Source organism: Macaca mulatta, chromosome 8 (assembly GCF_049350105.2).
Source record: "Macaca mulatta isolate MMU2019108-1 chromosome 8, T2T-MMU8v2.0, whole genome shotgun sequence".
NCBI lineage: Eukaryota > Metazoa > Chordata > Mammalia > Primates > Cercopithecidae > Macaca > Macaca mulatta.
This window is the reverse complement of record NC_133413.1, coordinates 85,376,343-85,396,148: the sequence shown is the minus strand read 5'-3', so window position 1 is coordinate 85,396,148 and position 19,806 is coordinate 85,376,343. Positions and strand designations below refer to the sequence as shown.

The 19,806-nt window shown below is 36.1% G+C and overlaps 1 protein-coding gene across 3 annotated transcripts in view; it reads right to left on the bottom strand.

Annotated features, from left to right (window-relative positions):
• Nucleotides 1–19,547, bottom strand: part of PI15 (peptidase inhibitor 15) — a 29,581-nt gene extending 10,034 nt beyond the window's left edge. The window contains exons 1-3 of one of the 3 annotated variants that reach the window (XM_015145508.3): nt 19,348–19,547; nt 18,493–18,805; nt 711–829 (exon numbers count right to left, since the gene is read on the bottom strand). In XM_015145508.3, coding sequence (XP_015000994.1) covers nt 711–829; nt 18,493–18,765 — 392 coding nt within the window. In that variant the 5' untranslated portion in view covers nt 18,766–18,805; nt 19,348–19,547. 3 annotated transcript variants of the gene reach the window in all.
• Between the last annotated feature and the right edge of the window lie 259 nt (nt 19,548–19,806).

The window sequence follows — 19,806 nt, the reverse complement described above, 5'->3', positions numbered from 1 at the left end:
GTCGAAAACTTCCTCCATCAGAAATTTATAAGCAATTCAGAATTAGATGTATAAAAGTAGTCACAATAGTAGAACCCAGTGCATTTTTTTCACTTCAGTTTGAATTCCCTTAGTTTTAATAATAGCACAGTTGATTTTCCTTCCTTATTTGGGGGAGATGGGTCTTTGAAATGTTGGATAATGACATTGCACAGTGGCAGAAAAATTATCCTAGCAAATTGGAATAGCTTTTCCCATAGCTGCCTATACCTGCATGTATAGGTGCGTGTATAAATATATGTAAATGCATACATTTTTATTGTATACATTTAGGTATATGCAGGTATATGCAACTATGGGAAAGTTTCATGCATGTACATATGCACACACATGCACACACACAACCTCTGCACAGTCATGGAGCTTTTTCCTGAGATGGAGGGGGCAAGATACAGCACAGGCTTAACCCTTTCTAAGATTCTGTGAGCTCAAAGAAAAGTCCAGGCTAAGGGAAGGTGTTCCAGGGGTGAAAAGGGGAACTGGCCCTTTAACCCAATTAAATAATTCTGGAAGACATCTAAAATATTCGTAGACCAAGCATTAGTACCTGACACATAGTGAGCATTCAATAGGTATTTGTTGATATTATTTGAAACTGATGTAATTCCCTCCTAGAGTCCATAATTAATAAAGCCATATGGATAAACTGCATCAGTGAAACTACTTCCTACCTTCCAGTGCGTACAGATAGATTTTGGCCCAAAAATCTCAGTAAGTAAGAAGGTCCATGGTCCCAAATGCAAGTAGCGGCCCAAGCCTCTGCCGATTTCGCAAGATTTTCATCCCAAACCTGTAGAGGTAAAAAGTCTTCAGCATTACGGGATTTGCTAATAATAAACAAAAAGTAAGACGAAATAAATGTTGTTACTATTTCCTAGAGTGTTTTTTCTTTTCTTTTCTTTTCTTTTCTTTTTTTTCCTGGGCTGGAGTGGAGTGCAATGGTGCAAACTTGGCTCACTGAAACCTCCACCTTCCGGGCTCAAGCAATTCTCCTGTCTCAGTCTCCTGAATAGCTAGGATTACAGGCGCACACCACCACGCCCAGCTAATTTTTGTATTTTTCCTAGTGATGGGGTTTCACCATGTTGGCCAGGCCAGTCTTGAACTCCTAGCCTCAAGTGATCCACCCACCTCCGCCTCCCAAATTGCTGGGATTACAGGTGCGCGCTACCACACCTGGCTAATTTTTGTGATTTTTTAGTAGAGACAGGGCTTCACCAAGTTGGTCAGGCTGGTCTGGAACTCCTGACCTCAAGTGATCAGCCTGCCTCAGCCTCCCAAAGTGTGGGGATTACAGGCATGAGCCACCGCTCCAGGCTTCCTAGAGTTCTTTTAATTCTGATTCCTGAGACTGCTATAACTAAAAGAAAGCAAATTCAGGCCACTGTTATTCAAAGTTCTGTAATGCAATATGGTTATACTACAAAAAATTACTGCCTTTTCAGTGTCATCTAGATCCAACATTCATACATCAGCTTTAGTAAAGAAAAGGTTAACAAAAATACCATAACTAGTTGTAACTTGGGGACAGCTCATCTTGACTACTGAAGTTTGAATCCAACAAAGTCCATTGGTTTTCCTAGAGATAATTTTCACAGCCATCGGGAGCCATTATATTAATATATTTTAAGAAACAAAGATGATCCAATTTATTCAAACTGATTTTACCAAAATTAACAATGTCTAATTTTATATTGCAACATTTAAGGTCATACTCTATTATGATATAATAAATCCCATAGAGTCTACATACATAATATAATTTGAATCATTAGTGGTAATAACAATAATACTATGAGAATTTACATTTTTGTTGGCGTAAACTAGAAACAAACTAATACAAGTAACACTGCTACATAGTGTTATAAAAACATAGTACTTCATGGCTCAATTAAATAAATTAAGAAAAATAGCAACTGTTGCTTTCCTTTATAGAGAAAGCTAAGTTAATAAGGATGTTAGTGATGTATTGTAAATTTTCTTTAATTGAAAACTATTGTATGACAAAATTTGAATGAGCCATGGATTTAACATACATTCATATTAGTTACCATATGGATTGGCATACTCATTTCCATAGCCACAAGACGAAACCAAGTCGAGCATTTGTGGACCTGTCAGTAATAAATCAGCTCTGAAATGGTAATCTATTTTCCAGCAAGTCATAAGGTGCAAAAATACAGAATATAATTCTTATACATATTATAGAAAAAGAAGTTTAAAAATTTTCTCTTTTAACATAATTTAGTGATGTATTTACCTGTTGAGAATAATTATTTTAAAATTGGTTTCATAGTTCAATGTCATGGCATTATTTCCTAAACTATTTATAATATTTATATATTATTCTACCTGGAAAAATAGTGTTCACATTGTGACTAGACAGTGGTTAGCAGTATATTTTAGAAATTGAGACCTTGTGTGAAGAAGGAAGCAACAGTTTTATAATCACTTATATTTACATGGAGCTTATATGAGGAGGTATGTAAATGTCCTATTGATCTTTTTGTCCTACTTTTCTTCCATCAGATTGTGTTCAGCTAAGCAAGGATTAGTAGCTATGCATTCACTGTAAATTACAAGCTTTCAAGCAAACTCATGGGAATGCTTGACCATATCACTGAAAAGGCTTCATTTCCCTTGAGGATAATGAATTGCATAGATTTATTTAATATAACAACATATTTAATTGAAAGAAACTAATTTAGCGATTTTAAACAAAATAAGAAAAAAAAAAGATGAACTCTTCAAGAGACCTTGTTACCTCAGGAGGCCTACTTTCAAAAGACATTTGTTAGTTACTCAGAAATAGTTTTAAATTAGGAAAAACAAAGTCATCTTACACATATTGACCTAGGATGGCATAAAATAAACTCACTCACAGAGTTCATGCAAAAATTATAGCACTCTGGGGCTGAAATGAACTTTAAAAAACATTTCATTTGGTTGAAAATTGATTTATCAAATATTTTTTCTTCTGACCAAATATTAACAAAATATGGATTCATAAAATATTGATTGCAGTTCACCACAATACAAAACACTACAATTAATTTATAAAGGCATTTCAGACGTAGTAGCTTCAACAAATTATGTCCCCTACATGGTCACTAACAAATTGTAGTTACTTGGGAAAAAGTACATGTATCCATTCTGTACATATTGGACTAGAGCGCACACTCAGATCTATAACTGCTAAAATCACTTCCTTATAATCCTATGTTGAAATATTGGCACACCACGCACACATAGTGCTGACCTGGATCAGTGACTAATCAAGGATCCTGTGCTCTAACCCTAATTCCACTGCTAAGGTCATCTGCGACTGAGGCCATGTCAATTATGATCTCCCAGTTAACTCATCTGTAAAATGAGATTGAATGAGGTCATCCTCAGGGTCCCTTTCATCTTTAACTTTTTGTGATTTCGATACACTTGAGTAGCCCTAGCGTCAGAGCCAGGAAGATCTATATTCTAATGGCCTGGGACTTCCTCAGTTCTAGTATTTTCCATATCATGGAGAAAGCAAATCTAGATTACTTTCAAAATAATTAAAAATATTCAAGACATTTCTTTTTCGTTATCTCACTCTCTATATGTATATTGAAACATCACATTGTGTACCTTAAATATGTACAATAAAAAATAAGTAATAAAAAATTAAGGCATTTAACAATTTTAAAAGTAATTTACCATATGTAATCCTATATTTATACTCATTCATATATTTAAAAGCTAAATATTGAGTATGTCAAAAAGATAAACTAAAAAGTTCATGCCTGAAAAATATCTTACAAGACCATCCTTTGTTAACTGTTATAGGGAATTTTGATATGAAGAAAATGTGTTCACTGACGTCCATGCTTTTAGATATTTCTATGTACAAATATTATATATTAGAGAAGGTAGTTACAGGGAAGGAGGGATAATTGCTTTCTCTCACTGTGTTTGCTTTTAGGAAACTGAGAGGGTTTCTATCTGTCTCCATGTCCCTAAAGGAAGATTCTGGAAAGTCTGGCAGGCACTGTCAGACTCCCACATGGAGACAGGACTGACCTACCCTCTGATGCTCACTGCGGGGGAAGTCAGAGGGCCCCATGCTCTTTCTTGCCTCTCTGTCTCCAGGCAGAACTCACATCTACTCGAGAGAGAGGGAAGGTCTGGCTTAAGTAGTGAGCTCTAAAATTTGGGAATTACATCGTATCCTCTGTTAAAACTGAGACCTACATTTACTTTCTCTGTCTTTCTCCACTGGTTACAACTCCCAGGGAAAGATCAGTAAGTGATTTATCCCCTTAGGCTCCAGTTATTTAAATTTATTAATATGAGTTTTATTATTAATATTAATTATTAATATTAATAACTAAGTTTGAAACTGACAAGCAATGATAACTTTATTTAATAACTATCAGAACCACATGAAGAGAAGTTGATTAATGGGTACAAATATAGAGTTTGATAGAAAAAATAAGACCCAGTGCTTGATAGATAACTAGACTTTAGTTTACAATAATCTAGTGTATATTTCAAAGTAAATAGAAGAGAGTTATTCAAATGTTTCTAGCATAAAGACACAAATTTAAAGTGATGGTTATCCCAATTACACTGATTTGATCTTTACACATTATATGAATGTATTAAATTATCATATGTACCTAAAGTATTTCTATTATGTATCAATAAAAAATTTAAAAAATTAAGAAACAAAAAATATAGAAATTTTCAACAAAAAAGTGGGGTCTGTAAGAACCTATGATTAATTCTTTCCTTCAAGTTGTAATGAATGTTGCCATTGTAATTATGGGAAACATTTAACAACTTATGAAAGTTCAGAAAATGAAGATGTAAATTATTTAAACATTTCACTTAATTTATTAATTTCCAGATGCTTAATAGGCAACCTATCTGACAAATTTCTCTGAGTGTCTGTAGCATTTATTTAAAATGATTTTAATATACTCTACAGATGTATCAGTGGAAGAAAGAAGGGCACAGGTGTGTACTTATTTCTATGAAATGCCTAGTAAATATACAACATATTGTTATCTATTCTTGAAAAAACTAAACACCTAATATATACGGAGCTCTTATTAAACCAGATTCAACATTCTGATATCTCAGTTCTTATCCCTCTCAATAGATAAGGTATTTTCACAGATAATTTGCTTGTAAACACTTAAAATATTTCAATTTAAAAATGAGGCAAAATTAAGAATATTATGCGTAAATATGCAAAAATATTTACAAGACCCATTAGAAGTTATATATTATGATTAAATTAGATAAATCAGATAAATTTTAATTCATAAAATTAAAATGGTTCATAATGGTGTCAGAATATGCATATGCTTGTAGGATGCTTTATTGCTTCCAAGCAGTTTTCTTCCATTCTTTTTTAATTAAGAGACATTCAGTTGGTCAGCTCATACATTGGTTGATTTAGCTTTGGACTAAAATATTCACCATAAGCTATTGTGCTTATAAATAAAATTAGAGAGTTTGAGGTAGACACAGTACCTTGTCTGAGAAGCACAAGAAGTTGAAACCACATAGTCAAACTAAGACATGACACATATCCAGAATTCACACTGAAGTCATTTAAATATCTAAAAGAGTAGTGATGCCAAGAGATAGAAGGAATATGAAAAGAATGCAGGATTCTCATCAAGTTCAGATATCTTTATAACTTGAGTTGAATACAAAATTGAGTTAAAAATGTTGCTGCATGGGCAAAGGTTGCTGACTTCCATTAGTAGACAGAAAAATTTGATAATACTGATCCAAACCAGATACGAGGCTGTCTTATCAATTGTTTTTCTAAGTTTTGGGATCCTCAACACAGTGGCAGCCAGGACCATGAAGCCCATTGACATCTGAAGATGTTGTCCTAAATCCCAGCCACTATCTCTGGCTAATAAGAAATGCAATAAGAAATGGAAGGCAACCGCCAAAATTACTTGGGACTCTATTCCTAAACCTGATTGAGATGACCTATTTTCCTTTTTAATTGGGTAAGATCCTCTAACTCCAAATATAAAAATTAAATGTAGAGATGTTTAAAATGATAAAATTTAAGGTAAAAATCCAAATAATGCCCATTTTCACTTATAAGTGGGAGCTAAACATTGAGTACACATAGACACAAAGATGCGAAAAATAGACACTGGGGACTACTTGAGAGGGGTGGGAGGAAGGTGGGAACAGTAGAAAAACTGTTGGGTCTTATGCTCACTACCTGTGTGATGGGATCAATTTACTCCAAACCTCAGCATCATGAAATATACCCAGGTAACAAACCTACCCATATACCCCCTAAAATATGAAAGTTGAAATTACGTTTTAAAAAACATTAAAAAGAATGGGTTTTTAGGGTTAGGACTCTGATCTTATTTGATATTACTAATATATGTAATGGTTACAAAAATGCCCTATTACAGTAACATGTTAGTCTTACATTTTCAATTTAAATATATATGGATATAAATACTTGAATTTATGATTTTACATTGAAAATGATAAGAAAATCTGTTAATTTTTTCTACAGTTTTGCAAAATTTAGGTGAATTGAATCACTACATTTCTTAGAATTATATAACTTATTTAACTATATGGAAAGTATTACTATCAATAAATATATTGAAATACTAAAAAAGAAAATCAAATCTATTAAACCCGTACATGCAGTTTAAGAAATTTAATTTGCAAGTGGTAACAAACATTAAATAAATGTGATTGTCAAAACTTACTATACTTATGAAAAGAACAAAAATTTATAAAGTTAAAATGTTAAGGAAAAAACAAGAATATTAATTTTGAAAATTAAAGTGACCTTTGAGAAGTCTATTCTACACATGGAAACCATTTTCAAATACACAAAATGCTGAAAATAAAAATATCAGACGTTGAATTTTGGGGGACAGATATACAGTTATTTTCTAGATGCCGTATCAATGGCATTGGAGATAGTATGGCATGTCCTATAGACATTTATTTTTTCTTGGATGTTTATGTGTCATTTCACATATATAATATAAAAAGCAAAAACATCTTACATAGACAAGTTTTTATTTTTGAAATAATTTAGCTAGGGCTATTTGATCTTTTTCTTAGATTGGGAAAAGAGGGCTAACCTATAGAAGTGGGAAAAAAAAGGCATTAAAAATTAAGTGATGCCAAAATTATTTTCCTTTAGGGCAGCCAAAGGCTTAAAAACACTTCATAGGCATGATTACGGTTCTGTTTTAAAATTAGTGGATTTATCCTCATTACATAGAAATGCTTGTGAAATGGCCAATAAGGGAAGCTGACAGCTGAATACACAAGAACTTGTGTTAAACCAGACAGGAGGGCAGTACTGAGCCTTGTTAGGCCAGGGAAGGGGAGGGTGGCGCAGAGGATGAGAAAGGGCTTTCATAGGAGAATTTGAGAGTGGTGATTAGATTAATTAGATGATGTTAAAATAGTTCTTTGTAAGAGTAGAAGAGGATTAAAGAAACTTGATTTAAAAAGCATTCCCTTCAACCTCAAAAATAACTACAAAATATGACACTATATTATGTATATCAAAATATATAAAGGTGAGATCCAGAGGATTTTTGTAATGTTTGAAGAAAGATAATGAATTATTTCCTTAAATAAGATGAGTATTATCTTTCATGTAAATTTCTTTATCTATAAAGAGATGATGCAAGTTGCACTATTTTTAGGGGCTCTGAACTGAATCATTGCCAGCAACATAAATATCTTAAAAGCACATAGATAATTGTAAAAATCCTCTTTTGAACCCTTTTCCTATTCCAACTGCTATGCCATTCTTCTCTTTTCTTTTACAACAAAATTCCTCGAGAGAGTTGTCTTCACTGGGAATTTCCAGTTTTGCTTTCCCCATTCTCTCTTGAGCCCACCCAAGGCAGATTTTCCACCCTATCCCCACTCCACCCAAGCAGCTGTCTTCAAGGTCATCAAAGGTCATCAAAGTTCATCTCCTGGTCATCATCTTCCTTGGTCTATCAACAGCTTTTGGCATGCCTGACCACTTGCTCTTTCTGGACACACTTTCATCCCTTGGTTTCATGACTCTACACTTGTCTTTTTTCCTCTGGCTGCTTCTTCTCTATCCCTTTGCTGATTCCTCCTTATCTCCACAACCTCTGTGTGCTGGAAAGTTCCCAGGGCTCAGCCCAAGTCCCCATATCCACTTCTCTTTTTTTTTTCCATCCTTGTTTCATTTATATTCACTGCCCAGGTAAACTCATCCAGTCTCATGGATTGAAGCACCAACTATATGCTGCTGGTATTATTCCAAATTATATTTCTAGACTCTCAGTTGAATTTCAGACTAATTTATTCAAGTACCTACTTTTCCAAAATTGAATTCCAAATATTCATAACCTTACCCCCATCCCTCCAAACCAATTATTCCTGCTGTCTTCCTGGTATCCGTGAATGACAATGCCCTTTCTCTAGTCCAGGAATCAGCTAACTATGGTGGACAGGTCACGTCACCTCTACTGCCTGTGACATATTGTCTATGATGTTTTCCTGCTACAGAGGCAGAGCTGGGTAGTTGCAACATAAACCATAAGACCTGCAAAGCTGAACATATTTACTATCAGGCCCTTTACAGAAGAAGTTTACTGGTTGCTGTTCTTTATTGCTCAGGCCAAAAATCTAGTCATCTACTCTATTTTTTTAGTCTATATCTGCTCAGTGAGCAAATCTTGTTGACCCTACCTTCAAAATACTGTATATCTAGACTATAACCACTGATCACCACCACCGCTGAATATCTGGAGCTCAATTTTTGAAAAGTACGTAGGTGAATAAATTAGTCTGAAATTCAACTGAGAGGTCTCTAAATACAATTTGAAATATCATCAGCATATAAGTGGTATTTCAATCAGTAAGACTGGATGAGTTTACAGCAGCAGTGAATATAAATGAAACAACGATGAAAAACAACGAATCCCTTTCCATTATAACAACATCATCTGCATTTAAAACACACGTTTATTTGACCTACAAGCAGCTTAGTTCATGAGAATGTGAATCATCAGGAGAATGTGCCCACTGACTCTGCCAAGTTAGCTTTAGGATACCTCGACAAAAGTAGAGCAATTGGAGAGTAATTTGTCACATAAATTCTAGACATCTGCCTGTCAGAAGAACACACACATGTTGTAACCCAACCAGAAAGTGCAACCCGTGATGGGAATTCCTTGCTCAGGGCTGCACGGCTTCCAGGTCCCAAGATGATCTCACTGTCACTATTCATTCGTGCATATGTAGAGTAAGAGGCAGGTGGGGAGTGCCTTGACTTTCCATTTCCTTAATTATAAACTTCTTACCTTTTCCAGGATCTTCAGAAATCCACTGTCTTTGTGTAGCCTCCCCTGACAGCTTATATTGGCAACATCTGAATGGAAAGGATTGTGTGTATAGGTGTTTAATACAAAGGGTCTTGAGGCTAAGAAGGGGTTTGGTGACAGGATCCACTGAGTCAAGGATCTATGACATAGAGGTTCTCTTCCCTCTTAATATCCATTCTGAGACTGTATGCTCTGGCCTGTGAGTTTTTCTGGCCTGTGAGATTTCCAAGGATATATATAGTACAAAGAGAAATAATTGATTCCACTAGAAGAAATTCTTCCTAGTATTCAGCAATGCCCTCAGATGAAATGCCTGTAGGGAAATTCTCTATCCAAAGGGCTCAGGAACAGGAGAGATGAACATGGGAAGAGGAACAGGTACTTTATATTGCTATTTAAAGCAGTGCTCCCAAGGTTTTTGGCACGAGGGACCAGTTTTGTGGAAGACAATTCTTCCAGGGAGGAATGCGGGGAAGGATGATTTTGGGAAGAAACTGCTCCATCTCAGATCATCAGGCTTTAGAGCATTAGATTCTGATATGGAGTGCACAACCTGGATCCTTCTCATGCACAGTTCACAGTAGGGTTGGCACTCCTGTGAAAATCTAATCCTGCTACTGATCTGACAGGAGGTGGAGCTCAGGCAGCAATGCTCGCTCATCTACTGCTGTGCAGCCCAGTTCTTAACAGGCCACAGATGGGCACTGGTCTGCAGCCTGGGAATTGGGGAGACCCCTGATTGAAAGCATGCACTTGTCAGATAGAATTGTGTTCTTAACATTTTTATTTACTTGCTCTATGACCTTGGGGAAGTTACTTATGCTCTCCAAACTTAAGATTCTCTATTTCCAAAGGAGGAAAATTTTCTCATCTCGCAAGACTTGAGAGGGTTAGGTGAGGTAGTGACTGAAGTATACTTAGCATAGCTCTAGCAGGGCAAAGTTGTATTTAATGGTAGCTATTATTATTGTTGGAGATTTGGGAATGGTGGTAGAGTCGGTCACTTAAAATGAAAAGCAGTGAGGTGCACTTTTGATCACATTATCTGACAGTCTGAAGTTTAAGAGACATCAAGAATTAATCTCAACTAAGCAGGCAATCAGCTAAAGTGAAAAGAGATAAACCCTGAAGCAACTAAATAATCAGAAATAGAATTGTAAGGAGATTCTAAGGAGCTTGCTTACAGGTAAAAGAAGCTGAAAATTAGAGAACATTTTAGACGTTTTAAAACACATTAATTCACCTCCTTAGATCCTTCTTTAATATATGTTTTATCTTTAAATTTTAAAACCACTTGTTGATAGAGTCTAATAATCATCCCACTCTCCAGGGAAATATAATACCCACCAGCTATCATTTACTATTAAAATTATAAGACAGGAAGAGATTTATACATGTGTTTAATTGTTTTCACCAACTCAATATTATATTTTAGTAACTAATTTCTAGATTGTTGAACTCTCCTGTGACACTCTTGCAAACCTCATATCTTGCCATTGCCCACTTGCTCAGAAGGATTCAAATGCCTTTCCGCCTACCTACGGCCTGCTGCAAACATGATCTCTCTGGAATGCAGAGAGACAGATTTGATAGAATGTTCATATTTAACCAAATTATGAAAAGTGAATTCGATGCACTTTTTACTAGAAAACAATATTGTGTCCTTAAGTAACATTTTTGGACTACTTCAGTTTGGAGTATGAGCTGTGAAATTTTAAGAGATTTTATGAAAAGTTTAGTCTAAAAACACAACTTGTTGGGCATTCTTCCATATGTGTGTCAAGAAAAATGACTGGCACCTGATTTCAGATGCTATGGATAACATAGACTGGAAGAATTCAAATCCCATCCCTCCAAGCCTCAGTCTAGATTGCATTTTATGCCAAACATCTTTCTTGACCATTTTAAACTGTTAGTTTATATCTTCTGTGCCCACTTCATAGTCTTTTTCAGAAATTCTTATAGATAAGCAAATACCTCAAGTTCATAGCTATTTAAGGGTAAATGGTTTTCATAAATGCTAAATTCATGACACCACTTAAAAAACAGAGGGGGGTATTTTCTTGCATATTTGTTGAGTAGATTCCCAGGTATAAAATGATGCATCTATGCTGTCTCCATGACACTACCCAACCTCTAGCATGCAAAGTGATTCATTTTGACTACCAAAGGATATACCCATCCAAAATTCTTTAGTAGAAGAATGCTCCTTCCCCCACACTAGCTCCTTTTTTCAGCCTCCAAAGGTGTGTATCCTGGGTGATAAACCTGCAGCCACTAATGGCTTCCAGAATTCTGCTCTTTATTTTGTGTTCTCTAACTCAGAGGAACTTAATTGTCTTTGTCAAAAATGGAGGCGTCCTCCTTGGCTGCCTCATCATATAAATCCTCATTCTATTTCATCATGTAAACCACTTACTCCTATGGACTTGTACCTTACATATTTCTCGGCTCTAATTTATGTGTGTGTGTTTTTTTTAATATCCTTATTGCCTTAAGCATAGCTGAGGCTACCTAGACTATCCTAACAGCCTCTTGACTGCATCTTTTCTTCACTTCTTTGACTATATAACTTCCCTGCTTAAAACCTTCAATGATTACCCTGGATCTTAAAATGGAATTCAAACAAATTTTTGAGTGCCTTCCTCAACCTCATCAAACATCAGTCTTTCTTCTCTACACTAATCCAAGCCTCACTGAATTTTTATCCATGTCTCCAGTGTACTACATACCGTCTTAGAACATCCTCCTATACCCACTACAGATCCCTCTTTCCTTAACTCACGCCTGTATAACTTTATTTATTTTGTATATTTCCTATTTAAAATCATTCCTTCTGGAAGCCTTCCCTACCTTCTTACTCCCACTCCACATCTGAACTAGGTCTTCCCATGGGATTCCAAAGCACCCTGTATCTATCCTAGTTCAGCATTTAGCATGCTGCCTTGCAGCTGACTTGTCTGTTCACAGTACTTCCTCCCAAAGAGAGTCCCTTTGCTCCCCACTGACTCCCTCAGCACACAGTGCCAGACATATGAGTAAAAATTATGGAGTGAGTGATTGAATGTTGTACAACTCTTGCCCCCCAGAGCACCACAGTTACACTCTAACAAGAAAAAGTTAAAGGACCTCATTTAATTGTTCCACAAATAGTTACTGAGTAGTTACTACATATTCTCTATGGAGCCGACATGATGCTAGGCTCTATAAACATTCAGGAGAAACACAGTACAATTATTTTTCTACGCTGTTGCATTTGGTCAAATATCATTTTCCACCAAAAAACTGTGTCCAATATTGGGAAGGACAGTCACTACCTATGTGATTCACAACTTTTCTGCCTGCCTCCTGATGCTGAGGTTTCAAATCACATCCTGTTACTGCTTTTACATTTGCATGTTTTAGAGCCTATATTGAAAATGGTGACAAACAAAATGTTCTTACCTTCAGCGGCTGGCTCCCTATGGAGAGAGCAGAACAAAAGGAAAGAACCTTTAAGGTTACTACCTTCTTCAGGCGTATCCAAGTGATACTAAGCAACGTGCACCTTGGAAGAAAATTCCTACAAAATGTGCCCAGTCTCTTTCTGAAGCCAAGACATTGAAAAGGTTTTGCATCCAGGAGAGCAGGAATGCAGAGTTCTGAATGTGCTGGAGAAATGCCTCCTGCCAGCAATTGTTCTCAGTACATTGCCTGCTGGCAGAGGCTCTCAGGAGGCCTTCTAGTGGTCATGAAAGCATGCATTGGAGAGGTTTACATTATACGCATTAAAATTCTCATGTTTATAGCAAGAAAATTGAGTTATCCTTCCCAAAAGACAGGAAATGTGCCATGTGGGATGGTATATGGCTTTGTTAAAAAATAGATATATACGTGTATATATAAAGATAGATACTACAAGTGTTCAATCAACTACTGAAGAAAGAAAAACAAAAAGTAGTTTACCTTATCCACATTCTCTTCCACATGAAGCCCAAATAAAGAAAATCAGCATTTTTCTTTATTCCCAAGTCATAAATTATCATCCTAGGCAAATAGTTCACGGACTCTTTTCAAGCATGGATTAATATGTTCTCCATTCATTCATTTAAGTCACGCTTTCTGTAACTTTACTACCTGCTCTGATTTGGTATCCAGTATTTTTCTTTTTTCCAAAACACTGTAGGAAACCTTATATCTATAGCTCTGCAAATAATATTTGTGGGCACCAAATAAATAATATAGATACTGTATTATCAATATAGTTATTTTGGCTTCTTAAAATTACATTACACATTTTTTTTTTTCAGTTTTAAAGTGATCAGTTCATTTCCATCATTATATTCACATTGCCCCTCATCTGCCTTTCCACCACTCCATACCATCTGTAAAGGCTGCCATCTCACCCATGACACTTCAGGGAGTTGTCCTGCCTGCCGCTTTATGTTGGTGCAGCTGTGTGGTTCTTCCTTACCTTTGGCTGAAGGATTGGCATTGCTTACTCAGGAGTCATCACCTCTCTGGTCACTTTCACTGCCAATATCAGCTCCATCAACTGCCAGGATCATCTTTCTAAAATGCATCCCTAATCCTTCTCTAAAACCTTCACAGTCTTCCTAATTGCCTTTGGAGTAAGGAATCCTCAACCTTTTCTCAAACTCCTCAAAAACACAGCTCAAGTGTCATGGTTTTTCTCTGCTGGAGATTTCGTTCATGCATTGCTTTGCCTGCTGTAACAGCCAACCCTGACCCTTCCTGGGCATCTATTTCACATGCCCCTTCTCCAAGGAGCCTTTCATGATCTGCCAACTAGAGATTATCACTCCCTTCTTCAACTCCTCCATGGTATTTGTCTGTACCTCTTTTATTACATCAGTCTTATACAGCAGTATATTATACTGAATTATATCCTTAGTGGATTTTTTTTCCAATTTGTTTTGTTTTTATCGCATTGTTTAGACTCTAAAGACAAAAATTTTGGTTTTCTTTGGATCTCTTTCTCTCATGGAGGGACCTCAAAGTTTTTCAAATTAATTTATTCAATTGACTTGAATTCAGAGAACATCCTACAAATTTTACTCTACGTGTGGGTCTTGCAATTTTATTCTTTTGGAGATAATACTTATTCTAAGAAACTAGTGTGGTTTGTGGTTTAGAGTCATGGTTTAAGCTACCCTCAGGAAGAATAAAAAACAGCTGGTGTCCAAGGAGCTCTGGAAATTAGTCAATAAACTAATTGTAAAACAGAAGCCAAGAGTAAAAAAGTTTTACTTACAAATTTTAAGTTCTATCTATATGTTTTGTTTTTAGAATTTAAGAAAAAGTTTTTAATTCAGGTGTAGAATCAAATATTATTACAAATGATGAGAAAAACTCTATTAAAGCATTTATAATATCAAAATTGATGCTAATTATAAACATATAACAATTCACAAGGATTTCAACTAAATTCGACAGATAATGGTTGATCACTTTCTATACACAATAAATTGCCCAAGAAAACACAGATACAAAAATGAATAAATATAGACACAGCACCCAGAAAGCTCAAAATTAAAGTTTGCAAGAAATGCACGAAGTAACGGTAAGTCACTTCATGAGAGCAAAACATGATGAAAGTAGACATGAAGGGCTACCCCAGCTCAAAACTAGGAGAAATCATCTGTGGTCATGGATATTAGAAGCATTCTGACATCAAAAGCTTGAAGTGTAGTATTATAAATAAAGGAATAAACTAAGGAAGAGACTTTAGAGGGAGAGAAAATGGAGTGGCAAAAGGCTCAAAGAGTTGTAGGTGAAAGGAATTACAAACCAGGCTGGTGCAATTCAAAGCCCTGAGCCAAAGACCATCTTTTATTAAGTTCTCTTGGGTGATATCACTCACTGAAGAGAATTTGCCAACACATGGCTGGTGATCAGAGCACATATATTTGTGAGATATCAAGTGAGGGGTGTCCTAAGTTTCTGAGGTATATAGAACAGGTTAGGAACTCTACTATATTTCACATGCTCACAATCCAAATCAATGTAGAACAAGTATAACTAAAGGAAATAGTGTCAAACTAAGATCTGCATTTTCTATCTAGCCTAGAGAATTCAAGTCACTTACAGTCCCTGCTTCAATCTCCAAGCTACCTACTATACTGTACTTCCCTCCAAGTTCCTCTGGGTCTTCATGGGGGATTTAGATGAACTCTTTCCAGTGATCAATTTACTCAAAGAGTCCTTCTAACTTATGATTTCACTCAATTGAGCACATTTTTCTAACTGAACTGATGGATGTTCTCCCACCTCCAGGCCTTTGTCCAAGACTCCTCAGTCTGTCTCTCTTCCCTCATCTTTGAGAGTGGCTCACTCCCTCGCCTGCCTCCAGGCCCTTTCAGTGAGCTCCTCCTTGACCATTTATTAAAAATCAAACCCTCACCACAAACCACTTTATTTTTCTTCATAACCTCATCATCTTACATCCTATGTAACATATTTATTTACCTGGCTTATTGTCTGATTCCCCACCCCCACCGGGAGCCAAAGATGTCTATTTTACTCATGAACGTATCCTCAGTTATGTAGCCTAACATATAGTCAATGCTCAACAAATATTAAATATTTAATAAATATTAAATTAACAAATACAGGTGTGAATGAAGTGTATGCACAGTATTTACATGAGTATTTGAAACAAACCCTATTTTAATTTCTAGCACTTACTGTTCTCATCACTCTTACCGAATTAAGGAGGATTTACAAAGCATCTACTATGTAATCAGCACTGGAACTAGTTCTTACAAAATAAATAAGAAGAAGAATGGAATAATAAATAGAGTATGAATATTATAGGACTTCAGCTAGCATTTTACCTTGACATCTTCAGGGGTCCCACCATGGAGCATTTCCTCAATGCAGCAAATGAGAAGATGCTCCCCAATAGAAGCATGGGCTTTGAAAGTACACAGACCTAAATTCTAATTCCGGCAGTGCCGTTCATTATCCTTACCACCTTGGCCTAGTCGTTAGCATCTCTGGGTCTTAGTGATTTCATTTGTAAAATGAAGATCACAATGTTAACCTCACAAGGAGAATGTGAGCTATCAGATGAGATCATCTATGGAAACAATTAGTCAAGTCATTGGCATACGGAAGCAATTAAATAAATGCATGTGGAATGAATTAATTCTTGATAAGTGAGGGAAAATTGAGCTAGAAAAAGATGTGGCTTTTTTCAACCTACTTATACTGTGTTTACCTAACTATGCCTTTCCTCATGGTGAACCCTGTGACCTCAATATGATAAAAATAGTGAATTGCATTCTTTGATTGGTTATTACATGTACTGTTATTCTCATTTTACAGATAAATAAATTGGGTCTTAGACACATTAAATAACTTGTGCAAGGCCACAAAGTAAGCAGCAGAGTTAGGATGTGAACCCAGATGAGCTTGCCTTCAAAGCTGGCTGGGCAGTCTTGGTTCTCAAGAGTCATGTGATTGCTACAAATTCTCTAAACTCATAGTTGGGATATTACACCTTTCTGAGCTTGCGTGGTATCTTAGGCATATTTATTTCATCATTTTAGTGATTTTAAAAATGTATTTGTTCCTCTACTTTTTACATATTTACATCACCTTCTAAAAACATCTCTTCTGTATGGGTAACCTTTTGTCTTTAGATCTTGAATGAGTTTTCACTGGGCACCTTTTACAAGACGTTCAAAGAAACCATCAAAACTAATGTTTGTTGATCATCGAGTTAGTGACAGGTTCTGGTCTGATTACTCCCCAACTCATACACTTATCACAACAATGCTATGTGGCAGATACCACCTTTATCTTCATATTAGAGATGATGAAAATGAAACAGTGTGGTAATGAGTTCATTCAGCATATACTTCAGGACTAGGATTCAAACCCAAGCATTTAGATTACATAGCCCATATTCTTAATCATGAGACTATACGGCTCCTCACACACCAGGACTGATTACGTCTTCTCTTTCTTTATTAATTCTAGGAAAAAGCATTTTCATGGAGTCTAAATTTTACTTCTATGAACTATGACTCTCTTACATCATTTAGCAAGTCGTTAGTTTTCCTGTGACGTTGGCATCTGCAACTAGCCAAACTTTTTAATATAAAACGTATTTATATAAAACAAGTAAATCTAGCATATGATAAAAATCCCAAATTTTAATTCAGCACGTATAAAACTGTTAGTGGTACCCCCTCCCCTCATCCCAATTTGGAAATACCATATTCATGGTCTTCATTGCCTTAAACAGGCTCCAAGTTGTACTCTTGTAAGACGCTAGACTTTAAATCATAACCTTGCATAAATTCAAAACCAAATACAAGCTTTAACAAGACTTTTTCCTTTCAATACTAACTTTTTTTTTTCCTTTTTAAGTAAAATGATTTAAACATTGTCTATTTTTAAGAGACAGCAAAGAATGTGTTCACGGCAAGTTGGAACAGTGTGGAAGTGAACTGGCTTCACTGTTATCTGGACGGCAAAGCATTAAATCACAAGGAGGGAAAAGTCAGCGTGTTCTCTTAGAATACAAATAGATTAGCGTCAGTAAGAGCTTTGTCCAAGAAAGGGAAAAGACACCTACCCAGAGAATACATCATGAATATGAAACCTATAATTTAAAGAAGTATTTTCAAGAAATGTTATAGCTGATAATATGACTATGAGATAAAGAAAGCACAGAAAAAGTTCATGTGACTTTTCTTTTAAGTGGACCTTCCAAATTTGATCAGTCAACATACTCTACTTTTTATCTATGATTCTTACATAAGATACAATTCACCAGTAGCTATGGAACTCACAGAAGAAAGTCTATGTAGACTCTCTCTCTCTCTCTCTCTCTCTCTCTCTCTCTCTCTGTCTCTGTCTTTGTCTCTGTCTCTCTGGACCTCTCTGTCTCTCTGATTCTATGATGCAACAATACTCAACATTATTAGGCACATAAGAACCTTAGGTTAACATATGTAAAAAGTCCATATACCCGGACATAGAAACACTCATGGTCGTTTGAGATTCTGCTAATGTACAATATAAAACTTCCTCCCTCAGAACTTAAAAGAGAAATAAAAAGAATTCTTCTTACCATATATTCCATATTTGCTGCCGGTGGGAACACTTTGCCCCGAACTTGATTATGATAATCAAGAATGGCGATCATGTCATTCTGCGAAATGTAGCGCTTCCGCCTGGCTTTGGGAATATCCGCCGAATCTAGTTGTGCTTTCAGAGCTGCTTCAATATCAGTGAAATTATTGGTTGGCGGGGATGAGTCAGTGGAATTGAGTAGGACGACGGTACTTGCTTCACAGAGAAGGGAGAACAGGAGTGCACTGCTGACGGTAGAGATTGCTATCATTTTGAGGGGTGGAGAAGAAGAGGCCACCGAGTTTACTTTGCTTTAAAGCAGAAAGGTAGAGTTAGGGTCTATGAAAAAAAAATAGGGCCAGAGGGTATGAATTTACAAAGTCATCATTTGGGAGCATTGCTTGATTTGACTTTCTCCAAAAATCCAAACAAATGTTGAACTCAAGCTTAGGAGATAACCTACAGTAGAATCTCTATTCATTTTGTGTAGTGTCATGAGGCAGACCCCTAAGAGGAACTTTGCACAGCAGAGAAAAATAAACAGCATGACCATTAACCCTAAAATGAATGTGAACCATTTGTCTCCAATGTCTGAACCACAAAATGCATTACTGCATATTTATTTTCAGTGGGAAATTTTCAGAAATTGAAATTCACCTTGAGAGTGAAGAATAAATCAATCATAGGTAACAACAGAGAATGTGCTGAAAATGTCTGCCAGACATACAGACACACCAAGTGATAGAACACATACAAAAAAGTCATAGTACTCCAATCTCATTTCTTTAAAAATAATGTGAGCTACTTTAAAATCAATGCATGCAGTAGAAACTTGTTGAGCTAAATAGCTTACCTCTGCACAATGCCAAAATGAATATATGGTTCTTCCAAAAATTTAAGGTTCTTTGCTATGTTGTAGCATGAACTCCTGTAAGAGGAGTGTGTCTTATTACAAACTCTCTGAGAGCAAAGCCCTGCAAGGTTTGAATGCTGCTGGCTACAGGAGCAGCTAACAGCTTTTATATGTCACAGTTTGCAACGTCCAGAAAGGGCAGTCTTTCTAAGGGTCTCTCTTAGCCAAAATCAAAGGGGAGGGGTTTGGGGTAGAAAAAAAACAGTGATTGGGTGGCAACCTTTTTATGTGGGTGGTGAGGAAATTGAGTCACACCCACAGCTTACAAAGTACAAGCCATAAAAGACAAATCCCTTTTTCTCTGGGCTTCCACCTTTGCTGTGAGTAATTTCTCTCATTTTATGCTTTCTAGTTCCTGGTTCCCATACAAAAAAGAAGAAACAAAGAAAAAAAAAAAAA